We start from the raw sequence: 16,221 nt of genomic DNA on the forward strand, positions 1-16,221 counted from the left end.
TGTGTAAGGTATTTCTTATTGAGGATCGGGTTATTTGTAGGTAGTTTTGCTCTTAAGTCAACTCAGGGACGAACCTACAGTGGTGCATACGGTGGCACGTGCCACCGTATTCTTCATCCATCGAAGGGTAAAAAAATTTAGGTTCGTGAAAGGTGCAACCGTATTAATTTGTTGTGTGTCAYCGTATATATTTTGAAACTACAATGAGAACACGTTTTATTTGGTATAGTTGGTTTGCAAGACTTTTATTCCATCGCAGACCCAAGTTCGAATCCTGTTAGTGTAATTTTCTTAGTTAAATGGTGCCACCGTTTGAAAAAAAACCCATATATTTGTTTCTTATAGTCAAACGATGCCATCATTTAAAATTTTTTCCTTATATTTTTTTCTTATAGCCAAATAATGCCACCGTTTAAAAACATTTATGGATCCATACCTGAACCAACTACTTTTAACATGTTGTTGTATACATAATTTGTCTCTTAAATGGATGTTTTTGATGCTGCATGGTGTAAGCTAGCCAGGTTGGCGGTGAAAGAACATTCTTGCACGAAGCATCATTCCATGCACTTTGTTTTTTAGCGTATGTTAGCAACTTTTTGTTTTCATCCCCAGTCTCTCTCTTTCTATTTAGGGTTGGGTTCACGTGAGACTAGCTTATTTTTTATAAGACCAGTGTTTTACACTTGAAACTTCACAGTAACACTTTGTGAAGGTAAAAAGATACGAACATTCACAGCAAAAACATTGTGAATGTTACATTCACAATGTTTTACTGCAGGAACGAACCCCGAATTTTTTTTAAACGATGGCACCATTTGACCATAAGAAAAAAAATATAGGATTTTTTTTTTCAAACGGTGACACCGTTTGACTATAAGAAACAAATATATAGAATTTTTTTCAAATGATGGCACTGTTTGACTAAGAAAATGACACTAGCATGATTCGGACTTGGGTATGAGGTGGAATAAAAGCCTTGCAAACCAACTTTACCAAATAAAACTTGTTCTCATTGTAATTTCAAAATAAATACGGTTGTACATAACAAATTAATATAGTTGCACCGTTCACGAAACCTAAATTTTTTACCCTTCGGCGGAGAAACAATACGGTGGCACGTGCCACCCATGGCACCTAACTAGGTCCGCCCATGTTTTACTGTGAAGTTTCAAGTGTAAAGAAGTGGTCTCACGCGTTTTATAAAAACAAGTTGGTGATCCCAAGTCTATATATAGATATAATATTTTGTATGTATATGTGAGAAACCTTATAAATAGCTATCAATAGATGGCACATTTCTTCAAGGCAAAAACTTGGGTAAGGAACAATACACCATGAAAACGATGATCTTCTCTCCGATCGCCCCTTCTTATCTTCCTCCCCTCCATCTTTCTTTCGCGGGTATTTCTCCTCTCTCGTTTTTTCTTGTATCTATCTGTATGTTACGTACACTTACGGGTACATAATTAAGTGTTGCAATATGATCTTTATGAACAATGCTCGCGTTTTGAAAGTTGTACGACGTACGAGGTCGATTCACTGAAGCTATATGCTGCTTAACCGTTCTACCACTATGATTTAGCTCGTGTTACTGTTCGGCATCGTCACCAGAAAAATTGAGATGCTACAATAGCATTCTGAAGCTTAAAAATTTGAGTGGAATGCTAAAAATCTTAAATTTAAAAACCCGTCGCTGAAAAGTTCCGTCGCTGATAGCATCACTTATGAACTTTTCAGTGACGGACTATCAGCGACGGAAGACCCTGTAGTGACGGATCAACAAGGGAATTTTTCATCGCTGATACTCTTCATTTTTGTAGTGAAAACATTGAACTAGAATCGATTTTCTTTGTGTTTTGTACTGTATTTGGTAACTATAACTATTTCTCTTTATATTACGTTAATTATTTTGCTCCATAAACTTCGAAAATTTCTGGATCCGCCAGTGAGCAACTGGTTGGAAGACGAAAGAGAAGTGGGTACTCTAAATGTTTGCATGACATATAATTTTAGCAGTTTATTTGGTAGAAAAATTAGTTTTTGGCAAATAATTACTAATCATCAAAAGTATAATCAACGTATAAATAATCAAAGGGTGTTTGGTTAGATGTATTAAGCAATAATCAATGAGAATGAAAATAAAAAAAGCTGTTTGATTTTATATAATATAATGAGTTCATTCTCCTATAAACCCACATTTTTTTTCCAGGTTAAAATGGGAGAATGAAAAACACAAACAAATATGTTTCTAATTTTCTGTCTGGATTGATGAACAAGTATTACATTATATATTAAAAAAATGGCTTTTTTTCGACGGATTTTTTGTCGAGAAATTATCGGTGCATATAAGAAAAAGTCAACTTTCGCTTGACATTCCTCACAAATCCGTCATAAAACCGTCACTGATTATTTAAAATAAAAATAAAAATAAAAATTTATTCCGGTCAATTTTTTGATGGATTACTGGCAGATTATCGATGGATGCGTTTATTTATTTAGTTATATTTTAAAAAGTAATTAATTTTAATTAATTAAAATTTATGACGTTGATTTAACTCATTTTTTAAAATATAAAATCAATTCTATTAAAAAAACTAATTTTAAAAATTTATAAATTACCGGCGGATAATCCGTCGAAAATCCGCATGTACACCAATGATAATTATTGTTGAACGTAATTAAGCCAAGTAATTCATGAGTTTTTTGAAAAATGGAGTGGCGGATTTCCGCCGGATTCCAAAAGAGAAATCGACCGGCGATCCTCTTTCCGACAGGGAAATCGACAGGTAAATCCGTTTTCCGACGAATTTTCCGTCAGAAAAGTTCTCTTGATTTGTAGTGTTAACACTCTAATAATTAAGTATTAATATCAAATATTTCTAATGTGTCTCCTCAAAGCATAGAGATAAAAAACCACAAACCTTGATAAAAAAATATATTGAAAGTACATTGCTATAATAAGAGGAACTGAAAGTATATAAAATGCTATAATAAAAAATATTGTAAAAATAGGTTGCTATTTCATGCATTTTACATTTTATATAATTGTTCATAAATATAAATACATTAATGCTGTAATTAGTTTTCTTTTCGTCTACAGGTGGTCTTGTTCTTAAAGTTAACAATTTACAATGCAAAGCCATATCAAATTCCCGTACACAAGGTATTTTAATATTTATTTATTACTTTAAAAAACTATAAAAGGAAATTTCTATGCTCCAAAATATGCCATAATATTAAGTATATGCTTGACATCTTTAGTATTCCAAGTTTATCCTTTATTTCTATTTTTAGAAAGAGTTTTGTTTACTTTGTGTTTTAGCACTCTTTTAACTTTTTTATCTGATTTATTTTAGGAAAAAGTTTAAAAAAACTCAATGAACTTTTGAGGAGATATAAAAAGAATCAACCCTACTAAGCAAACGTAGGCTTGGGCTAGAAAGAAAGAAGCAACGGCTTTAACGCTTGTTGGAGCTATTAAGCATCTTAGGTGGCGTTTGGTTCGCATAATGTTTTGGATTGAATGAAACCTGTTAAAGGAATTTGGCTTTGAGGGAATTGGAAGGAAATGTTGTCAGGTTTGACTACCTGTTTGGTTGACAGACATTGGAATGAAATATGTTAAGAAATTGAAATCTGTCCGTTTGGTTCACAGAATGTAGCTTAAGAATTGGAATAAAATATTGGTAAATGACAAAAATGCCCTTTTTTGAAAAATTTATTTTTTAAACTAAAAATACTAATAAAATAATTATTTAATACGTAAAAAGATTATAAAACACACAACCAAAATATAATTATAAGCCAAACGACATTACTAAATCGACAATGGTCGACGGTGGTTCAAATCGATGGTGGTCCACAGTGGTTCAGATGGTGGTGGTTCGCAGTGATTCAGATTGATGGAGGTCCATAGTGGTTCTGAGAGGTGGTCAACGGTGGTGCAAATAGGCGGTGGCGGCGGTGGTTTTTCAAATCGATGGTGGTCGGCGGTGTCCAATGGTGATTCAGATCGATGGTAGTCGTTGGTGGTTGGCAGTGATATAGATCGATGGTGGTCCGTTGTGGTTCAGGTGACAATGGTCCAATGTGGTTCAGATCTGCGATGGATCATATTGGTGATGGTCAATGGTGGTTTAGATAGACGGTGCTTTAGATCGGTAGTAGGTGGCGGTAGTTCAGATCGATGGTGGTCTGTGGTGGTTTAGATGACGATGGTCGATAGTGGTTCATTTCAGTTGTGGTCCATGGTGGTCCAGATGGCGGTTATCGGTGGTGGTTCAGATTGACGGTGAATCAGATCAGTGGTGGTGGTCGGCGGTGGTTCAGATCAGTGGTAGTCGGCGGTGGTTCAGATCATTGGTAGTCGGTGGTGGTGGTCTGCGGTGGTAGTCGGTGGTGTGATCAGCGGTGGTTCAGATCGGTGGTGGTGGTCGGTGATGGTTTTGATCAATGGTAGTCGGTGGTGGTTCAAATCGGTGGTAGTCGACGGTGGTTCAAATCGGTGGTGGTCGACGGTGGTTCAGATCGGTGGTAGTCGGCGGTGGTTCAGATATGTGGTAGTCGACAGTGGTTCAGATCGGTGGTAGTCTGTGGTGGTGGTCGACGGTGGTTCAGACCGGTGGTAATCGGCGGTGGTTCAGATTGGTGGTAGTCGGTGGTGGTGGTCAGCAGTGGTTCAGATCAATAGTGGTCAAGAGGTGGTCAACGATGATCATATTGAGTTTTATGAGATTAGAGTATATTAGGTTAAAGACATATTTGATATAATGAAGATAGAGATTCCATTCCATCAAAATACCATGTAGTTGCTAAGGAATGTTAAATTCCTTTATTTGTGGAATTTGTAGGATTTTGAAGATTCATTTCGTGAAAAAGAATGAATTAAACGAGGGAATGAAATTTGGTCAATGAAATTCAACATTCCAATTCCATCGGATTCTTCCAGAATCTGTGAACCAAACGCCACCATTCCATTTTTCAACTGGACATTGGTGTTTGGATGATTAAATCTCTAGACAATTTTTTGGAACAAATAAGTCATTCGACATTTCAAAACATATTAAATAACTTCTTAAACTTTATAAAACATGTTAGATACATTCTTATGACCTGGTTTCGATGATTTAGATTCCCGAGTTATATCCACTTGTAGATTTTAGAAAAAACTAAGCTCATTAAAAAGTAATATTGAACTGAGCTACAACACAAAAGTTATGCCTCCCGATTAGATTCTTAAGTTATATCCACTTGTAGATTTTAGAAAATTAGGTTTTTTTTTTGTTTACCTCTTAATAGTTCCATTAAGAGATGAATCTTGTTTGACAAAAAAAGTCTACCTCTTAATAGCTCTAAAATCTTCTGAATGATTTTGCATCTTGAGCCTCCCTTAACCATTCAACGCCCTAATTTCACTGTAAACAATTACCAAGCAATTATATTTTATCTTGCATTATATCATGAAAGTCTCTTAATCATTCTAACCACTTAATCATTCTGCATCAAACCATTCAGCAACTATCAAACAACCCCTAAGCTGATTAAAAAATAATATTGAATTGAGCTACGGCATACGAAACAAAAGTTATGCCTCCCGATTAGACTTGTTAGTTATATCCACTTGTAAATTTTAGAAAGCTAAGCTGATTAAAAAAATAATCTGGAACTGAGCTACGAGTCAAAAGTTATGCCTCACGGGAACTTTACTACGAAATTTTTTTAAGAAATTATTTACGACAAGTTACAATTTCATAAAAAAAATCATCTCAATCTGAATTACGAGTCAATAGTTATGACCCTCCGAAGTTTACTATAGAATTTTAACAACTTTGATACGACTTATTTTTTTACAATTTCGTTACGAAATTTTTTACTATCTTGAAAATGTAAGAAACGCATTTCAATTTTTTTTTAGAATTTCGATCTGAATTATGAGTCAAAGATTAATCCCCGATATTTAGTATGAAAAATGGTTTTTTTTTTTGATTAACCTGGATATCCAACCCGCTATGCGAGCTGATTAATCCCAAAGCGACCACCTGCTTTGCAGATAGCCCGGAGTCACCACATTTGAACCTCCGTGGCCACAAGAGGATTTTTATTCCTACTTGGATTTGAACCTGGGACCTCCTGGTAGTTTTGACCTTTGGAGCCAAGCTCAAACCAATCAGACACCACCCTTGTGGTTAAAAATGGTTAATTTCGTTACATAATTGAACAAAAAAGGATTTGAAAGATCACTTCAGTCTGGGTTACGAGTCAAAAGTGATGATGTTTTGAAATGCACTACGGAAAATGGCTAAGAAATATTTACGATTTTGTTAGGACTTTGGAGGGCCAAAATTTTGACTTCGGACATAAATGATGTTTTTTTTCCCTGAAGTTGCTTATTTTTCAAAATTCTCATGGTCGTGCAAAATTTCATAAGAAAATTAAAAAGAAGTCGTAACAAAATCGTAACCGTTTTTCGTTGTCAACTTCGACGGTCATAACTCTTGACTCAAATCAATATGATTTTTTTTTGAAAGTGCTTATTTTCAAGATCTAGAATGTTATAAAATATTTCATACAGAATTACGTTACAAAATCGCAATAAAATCTCAAACAATTCGTAGCCATTTTTCATAGTGAATCGGCCATGACTCTTGACTCGTAACTTGGACATAGATGATATTTTAAGTCGCTCATTTTCTTAGCAACATCTCTTGAAACTACTTCGTTACAAAATCGTAGTAAAATCTCAAACAATTCGTAACCATTTTTCGTAGTGAATGGAGGGCCATGACTCTTGATTCATAACTTGGACAATTACTCAGATCGAGATATATTTTTATAAGTTTCTTATTTATTCAAGATCTACAATTTTGTAATTTTTTTGCAATGGACTCGTAATAGAACTGTAAATAATTCACAACCATTTTTCGTAGTGAACTTTGGGAGGCAATTACTCTTGATTGCAACAATTAGGTCGTGATAATTCACTACAAAAATGAAGAGTATCAGCGAGGAAAAATTTCATCGCTGACCCGTCCCTAAAGGGGTCTTCTATCGCTGATAGTCTGTCAGTCAAAAGTTCATAGGTTATGCTATCAGCGAAGAATTCAGCGAGGGATCCCTCGTAGGTAATGTTTATAGGGAACTGATTTTTGGCTATTCCCTCGCAGAACCCTCACTGATCTACTAGGGATCAACGAGAGAAATGACAAAAAACCAATTCCCTCGTTGATTAGCGAGAGTACTGGTTTTTGCCAGTTCCCTCGCTGATCCCTCCCTGATCAGTGAGGGATTTTTTCTGTCGCTGATACTTAGTTTTCTAGTATCGATTGTTCTTAAAATTGTTTATTTTTCAAGTTTTAGAAGATGATAGAATTTGGAATCTATGAAATCGTCATGAGTCCATAAACAATTTAGCAACTATTTTTCATAGCAAATTTTAGAGACCGTAACTATTGATTCGTAACATGCATCAAGATGATTTTTTTTGAACTTACGTATTTTTCAAGATCTACATACTGATAAAATTTAAGAATTTAACTCGTCATATTCAGTTCACAAAATATCGTAAAATAAACAAGAGGGGGAATTAAATGTAATGGAACATAAAATAAAAGTGAGGAAACGAAGAGAGGTAAACGTGAAAGAAAAACAATTCCGAACATTAATCTTGTGATCAATGTGAACGTATACACTTATATCACTTTGTTCTCGATATCCAGATCGATCACAAGATATGAAAGTGTCATGTTTGTTATGTTCCATGCGTAGTTTCTTTATTCTTGAATTGTCTCCCAAAATAGACATTGATGTCTAATATTGATTATCTGATCATGCATGTTGTTTCTCTATTCTATTCCATCAAGGGTCACAGACATCATCCGTGTCTGATAGGAAACACAAATCTTATCTTGATCAATTCTAGTACTACTATGTGATACATGGCATATTGAACCAGTTACAACATGCTTAGAATTAGCGTCAAAACATGCCATTTAGTCACAGTAACTCTATGATCGCAAGTCAAAAGACTACAAGACTACATATTAACACTCATGCAAACACAATATGTTTTTCTGTAGGAGTTGGTGTAGAATACCTTGATGAACTTCAACCAAACGGTTTGTCATTTATCAATCGGCAGAATGACACCGTGGACGATGACGTGGACAAAAATAAGGTGTTACTCTCGTACTTCAATTTTATTTGCATATATTTATTGTATCTATAGATGTTGTACTAACATCGTTCGTTATTGTGGTGGTGCTTACAAGATTTTGTATCCAAGCACCGAGATCAAAGGGTTTGTTGAGACAATCAAAGCAATGTTGCATTCTATGGATGACGGAGAGACAACTATGTCGGCTTACGATACTGCTTGGGTTGCACTCGTGCAAGATGTTAATGGAAGTGGTCGTCCTCAGTTTCCGTCATGTTTGGAGTGGATTGTGAACAATCAACTCCCCGACGGATCTTGGGGTGAGGGTTTGATCTTTTTGGCTCATGATCGAATCATTAATACGTTGGCCTGTGTGATCGCATTAACTTTTTGGAACGTTCATCCTAGTAAATGCCAAAAAGGTAATTGTTCTTTTATCATTAACCACTATCACAAAACTGAGTTTATAGGACGTCTAAAACGTTTAATCGTCCTAATATAAATAGGACTTACGTTTATGAGACCAAACAATATATAAAACTTATGTCGGAAATAGTTACAATAGGTTTATAGGACGTTTTTTTGGCATTTTAACAATTTTTTAGTACATTTTAAAAATAAAGTGCCGTGTTAGCTATTTTATAAAACAATTTTGAGAAATGTCCAATAAACTCATCTTTTTTTGTGACAATTGTGTTTTTAGTATACGTTTTCAAATATTGTCGTGTAAAATAGCTAATACGACACTTTATTTTATAAAATGTCATAAACAACTTGTTAAAACGTTAAAAAACGTCCTATTAACCTATGTGACACTTTTAGATTTGACGATACATTCAATTAGAACACTTAAACATCATATATATATATATATATATATATATAAACCTAATTTTATATAGCTTGGTGGCATAAGTAATAATACTAAAAGAATTCAGATCATCTAGCATGAATTTTACTATATAAATTATGGAGAATTTAGAGGTAATTTTCAGAAAAAAAAACCCCAGGCATTATCGAGAATAAAATCCATCACGAATATCGTCATGATTTATACAGGAGTGCAATTTCTGAAAGAGAACATAAGCAAACTTGAAGATGATAACGAAGAACATATGTTGATCGGTTTTGAAGTAACGTTTCCTTCACTTATCGACATTGCAAGGAAGCTCAATGTTGAAGTCGGAGAAGATTCTCCGGTCTTGGAAGAAATTTACGCAAGACGGAACATGAAGCTCACAAAGTCGGTACTTTATAGTTTACACAACGTAATTTTTTCTTCTTCTAAAACTTAGGGCTCGTTTGGTTCATGGAATCTGAACGAATTTGACAAAATTAGAATGATAAATTCCTTGATGATTTTTGGTTTGCAGATCAGATTGACTGGAAAATGCCAAATTCCATGGTTGAGTGATTTGATAATTTCTTGACATAAGTGAAGTAATTGAATTCCATTACATGACAAATTTAACAAATTTTATATTTTGGTTTAAAAAAAAAAACCTTTGTATCCAATTTAACCAACATCATCCCACTGCCCACAGTCAACATCGCCGCCACCATTGTTGTTCCCGTCGTTGCTGCCACCACCATCACCGCCGTTGCCACCACCACAAACTCCAATTAGTATTATCAATCTATCACCACCCAGCCCACCCCACCCCACCCCACCGTCACCACTGTTGTCGTGACAACTGCCATCCACCACCACACTATTACTGTCGTTGTCACAACCGCTAACCACCCACCACCCTGCTATTGCTGTCATCGTCATAGCCGCTAACAACCCACCATCGACACCACCATGCCACAACTGCCGTCACAACCGCCAGCTCCACCCCCACCCCAACCAACCATTACTGCCGCCACCACCGTTGTCACAACCGCCACCCACCCACCCACCACCGCACCACACCACTACCATCGCAACCCTACCACGACCATCAACTAAGATTTTAAGCTAAAAGTTTGAAAATGTGTTAAAAGGGGTATTTTAGTCACTTATGTTAACCAAACATGCAAATTCAAATTATTTTGAGAGATGCTATTCCAATTCATGCCAAGCAAAGGCGTGGCCAAATTTCATTCCACTTCCTTTAAAATCAAAATTTTTGATGGATTCCAATTTCACCAAATTGTAATATGCGAACCAAACGCACGCTTGAACGAAAAACAAATTATGATGGTTACCTTTTCACCTAAAACGATCATAACATGTTCTTTTTTTGTGACGAAAAGGATACCGAAGAGCATAATGCACAAAGTGCCCACAACTTTACTTCATAGCTTAGAAGGAGTGCCAAATTTGGAGTGGGAGAAACTTGTAAAACTTCAATGCAAAGATGGGTCATTCCTCTTCTCCCCATCATCCACTGCTTTTGCACTGATGCAGACTAAAGATGAAAAGTGTCTTCAATACCTCACAAACATTGTCACCAAATTCAATGGTGGAGGTGTGTTTACATATCACTTAATTTTGTTGTTGTACAGAAGGAATGTTTCTAAATATGTAATCTTATCTTTCTTCTGGTTCATGATCATGATGCAGTGCCGACTGCCTACCCGTTGGATCTTTTCGAACATATTTGGGTCGTTGATCGCCTCCAACGCCTTGGGATTTCTCGTTATTTCAAGTCAGAGATCGAGGATTGCGTTCAGTATATCTACAGGTATGCAAATATGATAAAAATTGTTTAATCCACTACTTATGGACCTCGTAATTAATTAAACCTGTATATAATAGATACACTACAACAAAATTAATTGGATTTATAGAATGCCAAAAATGTTTAAGCGTCCTAATAGACTACTTTATACGACTTAATTTATAAGAGCAAACAATAAAGCATCTTATCTAAAGGTGTAAAAAGTTTATATAATGTTTTTCGACGTCGTAACAAGTTTTTATGACATTTTATAAAAAAAATCATATTAGCTATTTTATAGGACACCATTTGAAAAATTATGTCTTATAAAAACAAACGTCATATAAAAATTAAGAGGTATTCATAGAACACTTCTCAAAAGTGTTCTACAAAATAGTAATGCAGAGGTTTTTATTAAAAATGTCCTAGAAAACTTGTTAAAACGCAAAAAAAAAAAAAAAAAACAACGTTATGTAAACTTATTACATGTCATTTAAACATGGTGTTCTATTGTTTGGTCTTATAAACTTAAATCATATAAGCCGTCTATTATTACACCTAGAAAATGTTGGCATTCTATAAATCCCATTTTGTTTCAGTGATGGGAACCTTTTCTCTTTACAAGGGCTCTTTAGAGAGAATGAAATGGGTTTCGCATATCTTAACATGGTATCGGAGCTGAGGTCTACCATATCTGGGGACCCGAAATGCACACTTTTTATGCACATATCCTAAAAAATGAATGAAATTTCAGGTATTGGACTACAGACGGTATCTGTTGGGCGAGAAACTCAAATGTACAAGATATTGACGACACTGCGATGGCATTTAGGCTTTTGCGAATGCATGGTTACGAAATTTCTCCAGGTTAGTTTACATGTAATGCTCGAAAATTCAATATATTGGCGATGCTTTTATTGACGAATTCAAGATTAACGAGTGCTTTTGTGGCAGATGTGTTTCAACAATTCGAAAAAGATGGAAAATTTGTGTGTTTTGTCGGGCAAACAACACAAGCCACCACCGGAATGTTCAATTTATTACGGGCATCTCAGGTGCTCTTTCCCAGAGAGAAAATCCTCGACGATGCCAAGAAGTTTTCTTATAACTATTTGAAGGAGAAACAATCAACGAACGAGCTTCTTGATAAATGGATCATCGCCAAGGACTTGCCTGGCGAGGTACGTGAATACCACTACAAGAATAAGTTCATCTTGCGTGAAAATTTCTTCTACGACACATACTTACATCAAACTTATTTTGAACCACAAATCAACAGGTGGGATACGCGCTAGACGTGCCATGGTATGTGAGCTTGCCTCGACTCGAGACGAGATGTTACTTGGATCAATATGGAGGCGAGGACGATGTTTGGATCGGAAAAACATTATACAGGTACTACTACATGCAGTGGCGGACCCAAGATTTTTGCCGAGCAAGTGCACCTTTAAATTGGATCAAATGCCCACAAAACTACTCGAATTGTTTTTAGCCGAATTCTGGAGGATTTTTTTTGGTTGATTTCGATGATTTTTGGTTAATTTCAAGGAATTTTTCGAAGTTCTTTTTGGATGATTTCGAAGGAGTTTTTTAGGTCGATTTCGTGAGATTTTTTTTTATGTAAAGACTAAAATAAAAAATCAAAACAAACAAATCAATGAACTTTAACGGTTGCACCTTTCATATAAAAAAATGTCTACTTACAAAATTAGATTGAGCGGATGCATGCACGGGACCCCGCCCCCGCCTATGTAGTTCCGCCCCTGACTACATGATCACGTAAACGTAAATTTGGCAAACAAAGACTTCACCATTATATTTGAATGGTCCCATTTTTACATCCTGCAGGATGGGGAATGTTAGCAATAACAAGTATCTTGAAATGGCTAAATTGGATTACAATAACTGTCTAGCCATGCATCAGCTCGAATGGAACACTATGCAGCAGTAAGTTTGCTAGTTTTCTTTAAATATTTCCAATGCTTTTTTTTGATCTAACTTGATGGAAAAACCTATAACAACAGATGGTATGTGGACTTCAATATCGGACGGTTTCGGGTGAGCAATATCACGAGTCTTTTGGTCTCATACTATTTGGCTGCAGCCAGCGTATTCGAGCCAGAAAGGTCCAAGGAGCGAATAGCGTGGGCTAAAACAACCACATTAGTTGACGCCATCTCCTCGTTATTTGATTCACTACAACTCTCGAAAGAGCAGAGAAGAGATTTTGTCGATGAGTTCAGAAACACACCATCGTCGCTTCGTCCCGCCAGGTGTGTTTTCTTCTTTATATTTTAGGGTTCAAAAGCATTAGCGACAGACTGTTTTGGGTGTCACAATAGGTTTTCTCGATTGCTAATTTTCTGTTTTGAACATAGATGTGGAAAACCATGGCACTGGTTGATGGTTGCACTACAGGGAACCCTACATGAGCTTGCGTCGGGCATACTCACGGCTCATGGTAGAGACATCCATCCACAACTTCACCATACCGTAAGTTCGTTATATCTTCTCTACAACAAAATTGGATTTACAGGAAGTCAAAAACGTCCAAGTGTCCCAATAGACTACTTTATTGGACTTAAGTTTATAGGACCACACAATAAAACGTCATACCTAAAAGTGTTATAATATGTTTATATGCCGTTTTTGGCGTATTAACAAGTTCTTTTAGAACATTTTTAAGATAAGTCGTACATTTATTAGCTATTTTATATGATACAATTTGAAAAATGTATTACAAAAAGCAAATGTGCTACAAAAAGATGCATTTGTATAGAACAATTCTCAAAAGTCCAATGTTAAATAGCTAATACGACACTTTTCTTAAATGTCCTAAAAACTTGTTATATAGACTTATTACAACACTTTTAGATAAGACACTTTAATTATTGTTTGGTCCTATCAACTTACGTCCTATATAGTGGTCTATTAGGACACTTAAACATTTAGCGTCCTATAAATCCGATTTTGTTGTAACGCGTTGCTTCTCTTTTATGACAGGCTATATAGTTGTTGCTAATGATCATGTTTCCTATTTCGTCTTTCTGAAATCAGTGGGTGATCTGGTTGACGAGGTGGCAAAGGGGTGATGCGATGGAAGGACACGCATTACTGATAGTTCAAACAGTGAGCTTGATCGATGGCCGATGGACATCAAAGGAGCTCTTAGCTCATCCTCAATACCAACGGCTTTCGTCTGTCACTAATAACCTTTGTCACGAAATATCCCAGTCCCATAAGTCCAATGTACATACGAATTCGCACATCCTCGTTTTGAATTCAGTCAAGATTCTTTAGTTCTTATTCAATTGACATAATAAATCTTTCTATATTAATTGTTAGGAGAACCGCAAGACATGCTTCGAGAATGAAACTACGTACAGAACGCAAGAGTTCAGAATGCAAGAATTAGTGCAACTCGTACTCGGCAACTCACCCGATGATCTTGATCGGGATTTGAAGCAGCTGTTCCTAACCGTCGCGAAAACTTTCTTTTACAAGAGCTACTACGATCCAGTGACGATAAATGCTCATATCTCCAAAGTATTGTTCGAAACTGTAATTTAAAAACACTGATTAATCTCCCTCAATGCATACTGCCCATGATGCCATTCTATTATACAATATTACCTTTCGTTGTGTGTTATTTTGTATCTCTTTTATATATATATATATATATATAGGAGAGATCAAATAAAAACCGCCCTCATTTGTGTAAACCGTGCAAACCACCTTCATCCGTCGATTTCATTGTTTAATCTTATGAAATTTTTTCATGAAATTGTTTAATTTTGTGAAATTGTTTCATATAATACTTTTTTTGATCAAGTTGTTTCATATATGGTTGTGAAATTGTTTCATATAATACTTAATGAAACTGTTTCATGTATTTCTCTAAAATTAATGAAACTGTTTCATGTATTTCTCTAAAAATTAAAATAATGAAGATGATAATATCTATGATTAACACCATCCACAATAAAAATGATTAATCAACCTCTCATAATTACAAAAAATGAACAAAATGAAAAATTATAATTGGTTGAATGAGATTTGCACGGTTTGTACAAATTGAGTGGTTTGCATTTGATCGCTCCCCTATATATATATATATATATATAACACATACATGGTTATATTATCATAAAAATAAACGAATGATTTATTACAATATTGTGACGGCTAATTTGAAATTCCAAAAGTTTCTGCTAATTATAAGTTTGCATCAAACAGCTGACTTTTCCCGATGGAAAAACCGTCGGTAATACGTGGCAAGGTCGGATCCATCAGTCCCTCGAAAGAAATATCGTGGGAAAAGTATAATCATATCAACGACGGATCACCAACGAACACATCTACCGGCAGATCACCGATGGTTGACTTCACGTACGGATACCATCACCAACGGATCACCGACCGTTTTGCCAACAAATTACCGACGGCCTAAAAAATAATTACTGACAGAAATCCGTCAATAATTTTGATTTTTTTCAAAAAATAAATTTCTTAATAATGTATTCCTATTCATTAATCAATACATCGTATATATCAATTTTCTAAAATTGTATTAGAAAAGAAACCATACCTAAAACCATCTACTTGAAGAGAGTAGCAAATATACATACCATAAAAAAACTATACACGTTTCTACACAGCTCATATTATCCATAAACAAACACTACCAAACTGGTCAACTTTTCTAGCGGTCATATCCGTCGGAAAACAGAGTTTCCGGCGGATAAGGCCGTCGAAAAATGATGCGCTGGTGATTATTTTTCGGCGGATTCCCGGTGGAAGTCAATGAAAGTTGACTTTTTTTGTTGTCCACCGGAAATCCGCTGGTACTTCTCCGGCGGATTTTTCCGCCGGAAATACCCAGTTTTCTGGTAGCGAAATCATTGTTTCTACACAGCTGATGTTGTTCATTCCCATCATTGCACTAAAAAATAATAAAATTCTACTATTCTAAAATTATATGTTTCGTTGTTGTTCAACCAATAAAATTAAAACACATCAGATTTTTATATATTTCAGATTTATTTTATTCAAATTCATATTCTCTTTTTGATATTAATATTGATTTATATATTTTTGGATTTTGTACAGTGATATTAATATTGGTTTAGTTTATTTTGAAATAATAACATTCTCTTTAAAATATTTGTGATAAAATGTAATATAGAAACTCAACTATATAGACCTTGAGGGCTTTACAAGGTCGAATTCCTGTTAAACAAGACTAGCAGATATGGGTATAGACCTTGATAATACTATTCGTCCGTTATGTAAGCAAGTCGCGTGGAGATAGTAGATCATATCCCTTTCTTGTGTGATGTTTTTGCTGCAATTTGGAAAAAACTAGAAGGTTGGTGGTAGTTTCCTTTCTCTTCTGCCGTTGGAAGGAATAAAGACGGCCCA

The 16,221-nt window shown here is 35.3% G+C and overlaps 1 protein-coding gene across 1 annotated transcript; it reads left to right on the forward strand.

Annotated features, from left to right (window-relative positions):
* The first annotated feature begins 8,098 nt into the window (after nt 1-8,098).
* LOC112518210 (ent-copalyl diphosphate synthase, chloroplastic-like) lies at nt 8,099-14,370 on the forward strand. The gene is made up of 13 exons (XM_025125825.1): nt 8,099-8,176; nt 8,271-8,577; nt 9,215-9,398; nt 10,394-10,608; nt 10,704-10,824; nt 11,555-11,667; nt 11,755-11,981; nt 12,080-12,195; nt 12,649-12,747; nt 12,825-13,073; nt 13,179-13,293; nt 13,858-14,049; nt 14,146-14,370. Exons 2-13 carry the CDS (start codon nt 8,322-8,324, stop codon nt 14,368-14,370), a joined length of 2,112 nt encoding a protein of 703 aa, XP_024981593.1. The 5' UTR covers nt 8,099-8,176; nt 8,271-8,321.
* Nucleotides 14,371-16,221: the final 1,851 nt, after the last annotated feature.

This window comes from Cynara cardunculus (genome assembly GCF_001531365.2).
Source record: "Cynara cardunculus var. scolymus isolate 2C chromosome LG 9, CcrdV1, whole genome shotgun sequence".
NCBI lineage: Eukaryota > Viridiplantae > Streptophyta > Magnoliopsida > Asterales > Asteraceae > Cynara > Cynara cardunculus.

Coding starts and splice junctions, on each gene's coding strand:
- LOC112518210 (XM_025125825.1), top strand. CDS start 8,322: ATGTTGCATTCTATGGATGACGGAGAGACAACTATGTCGGCTTACGAT. Junction 8,578..9,214: donor TCCTAGTAAATGCCAAAAAG/GTAATTGTTCTT, acceptor TGATTTATACAG/GAGTGCAATTTCTGAAAGAG. Junction 13,294..13,857: donor ATCCACAACTTCACCATACC/GTAAGTTCGTTA, acceptor TTCTGAAATCAG/TGGGTGATCTGGTTGACGAG.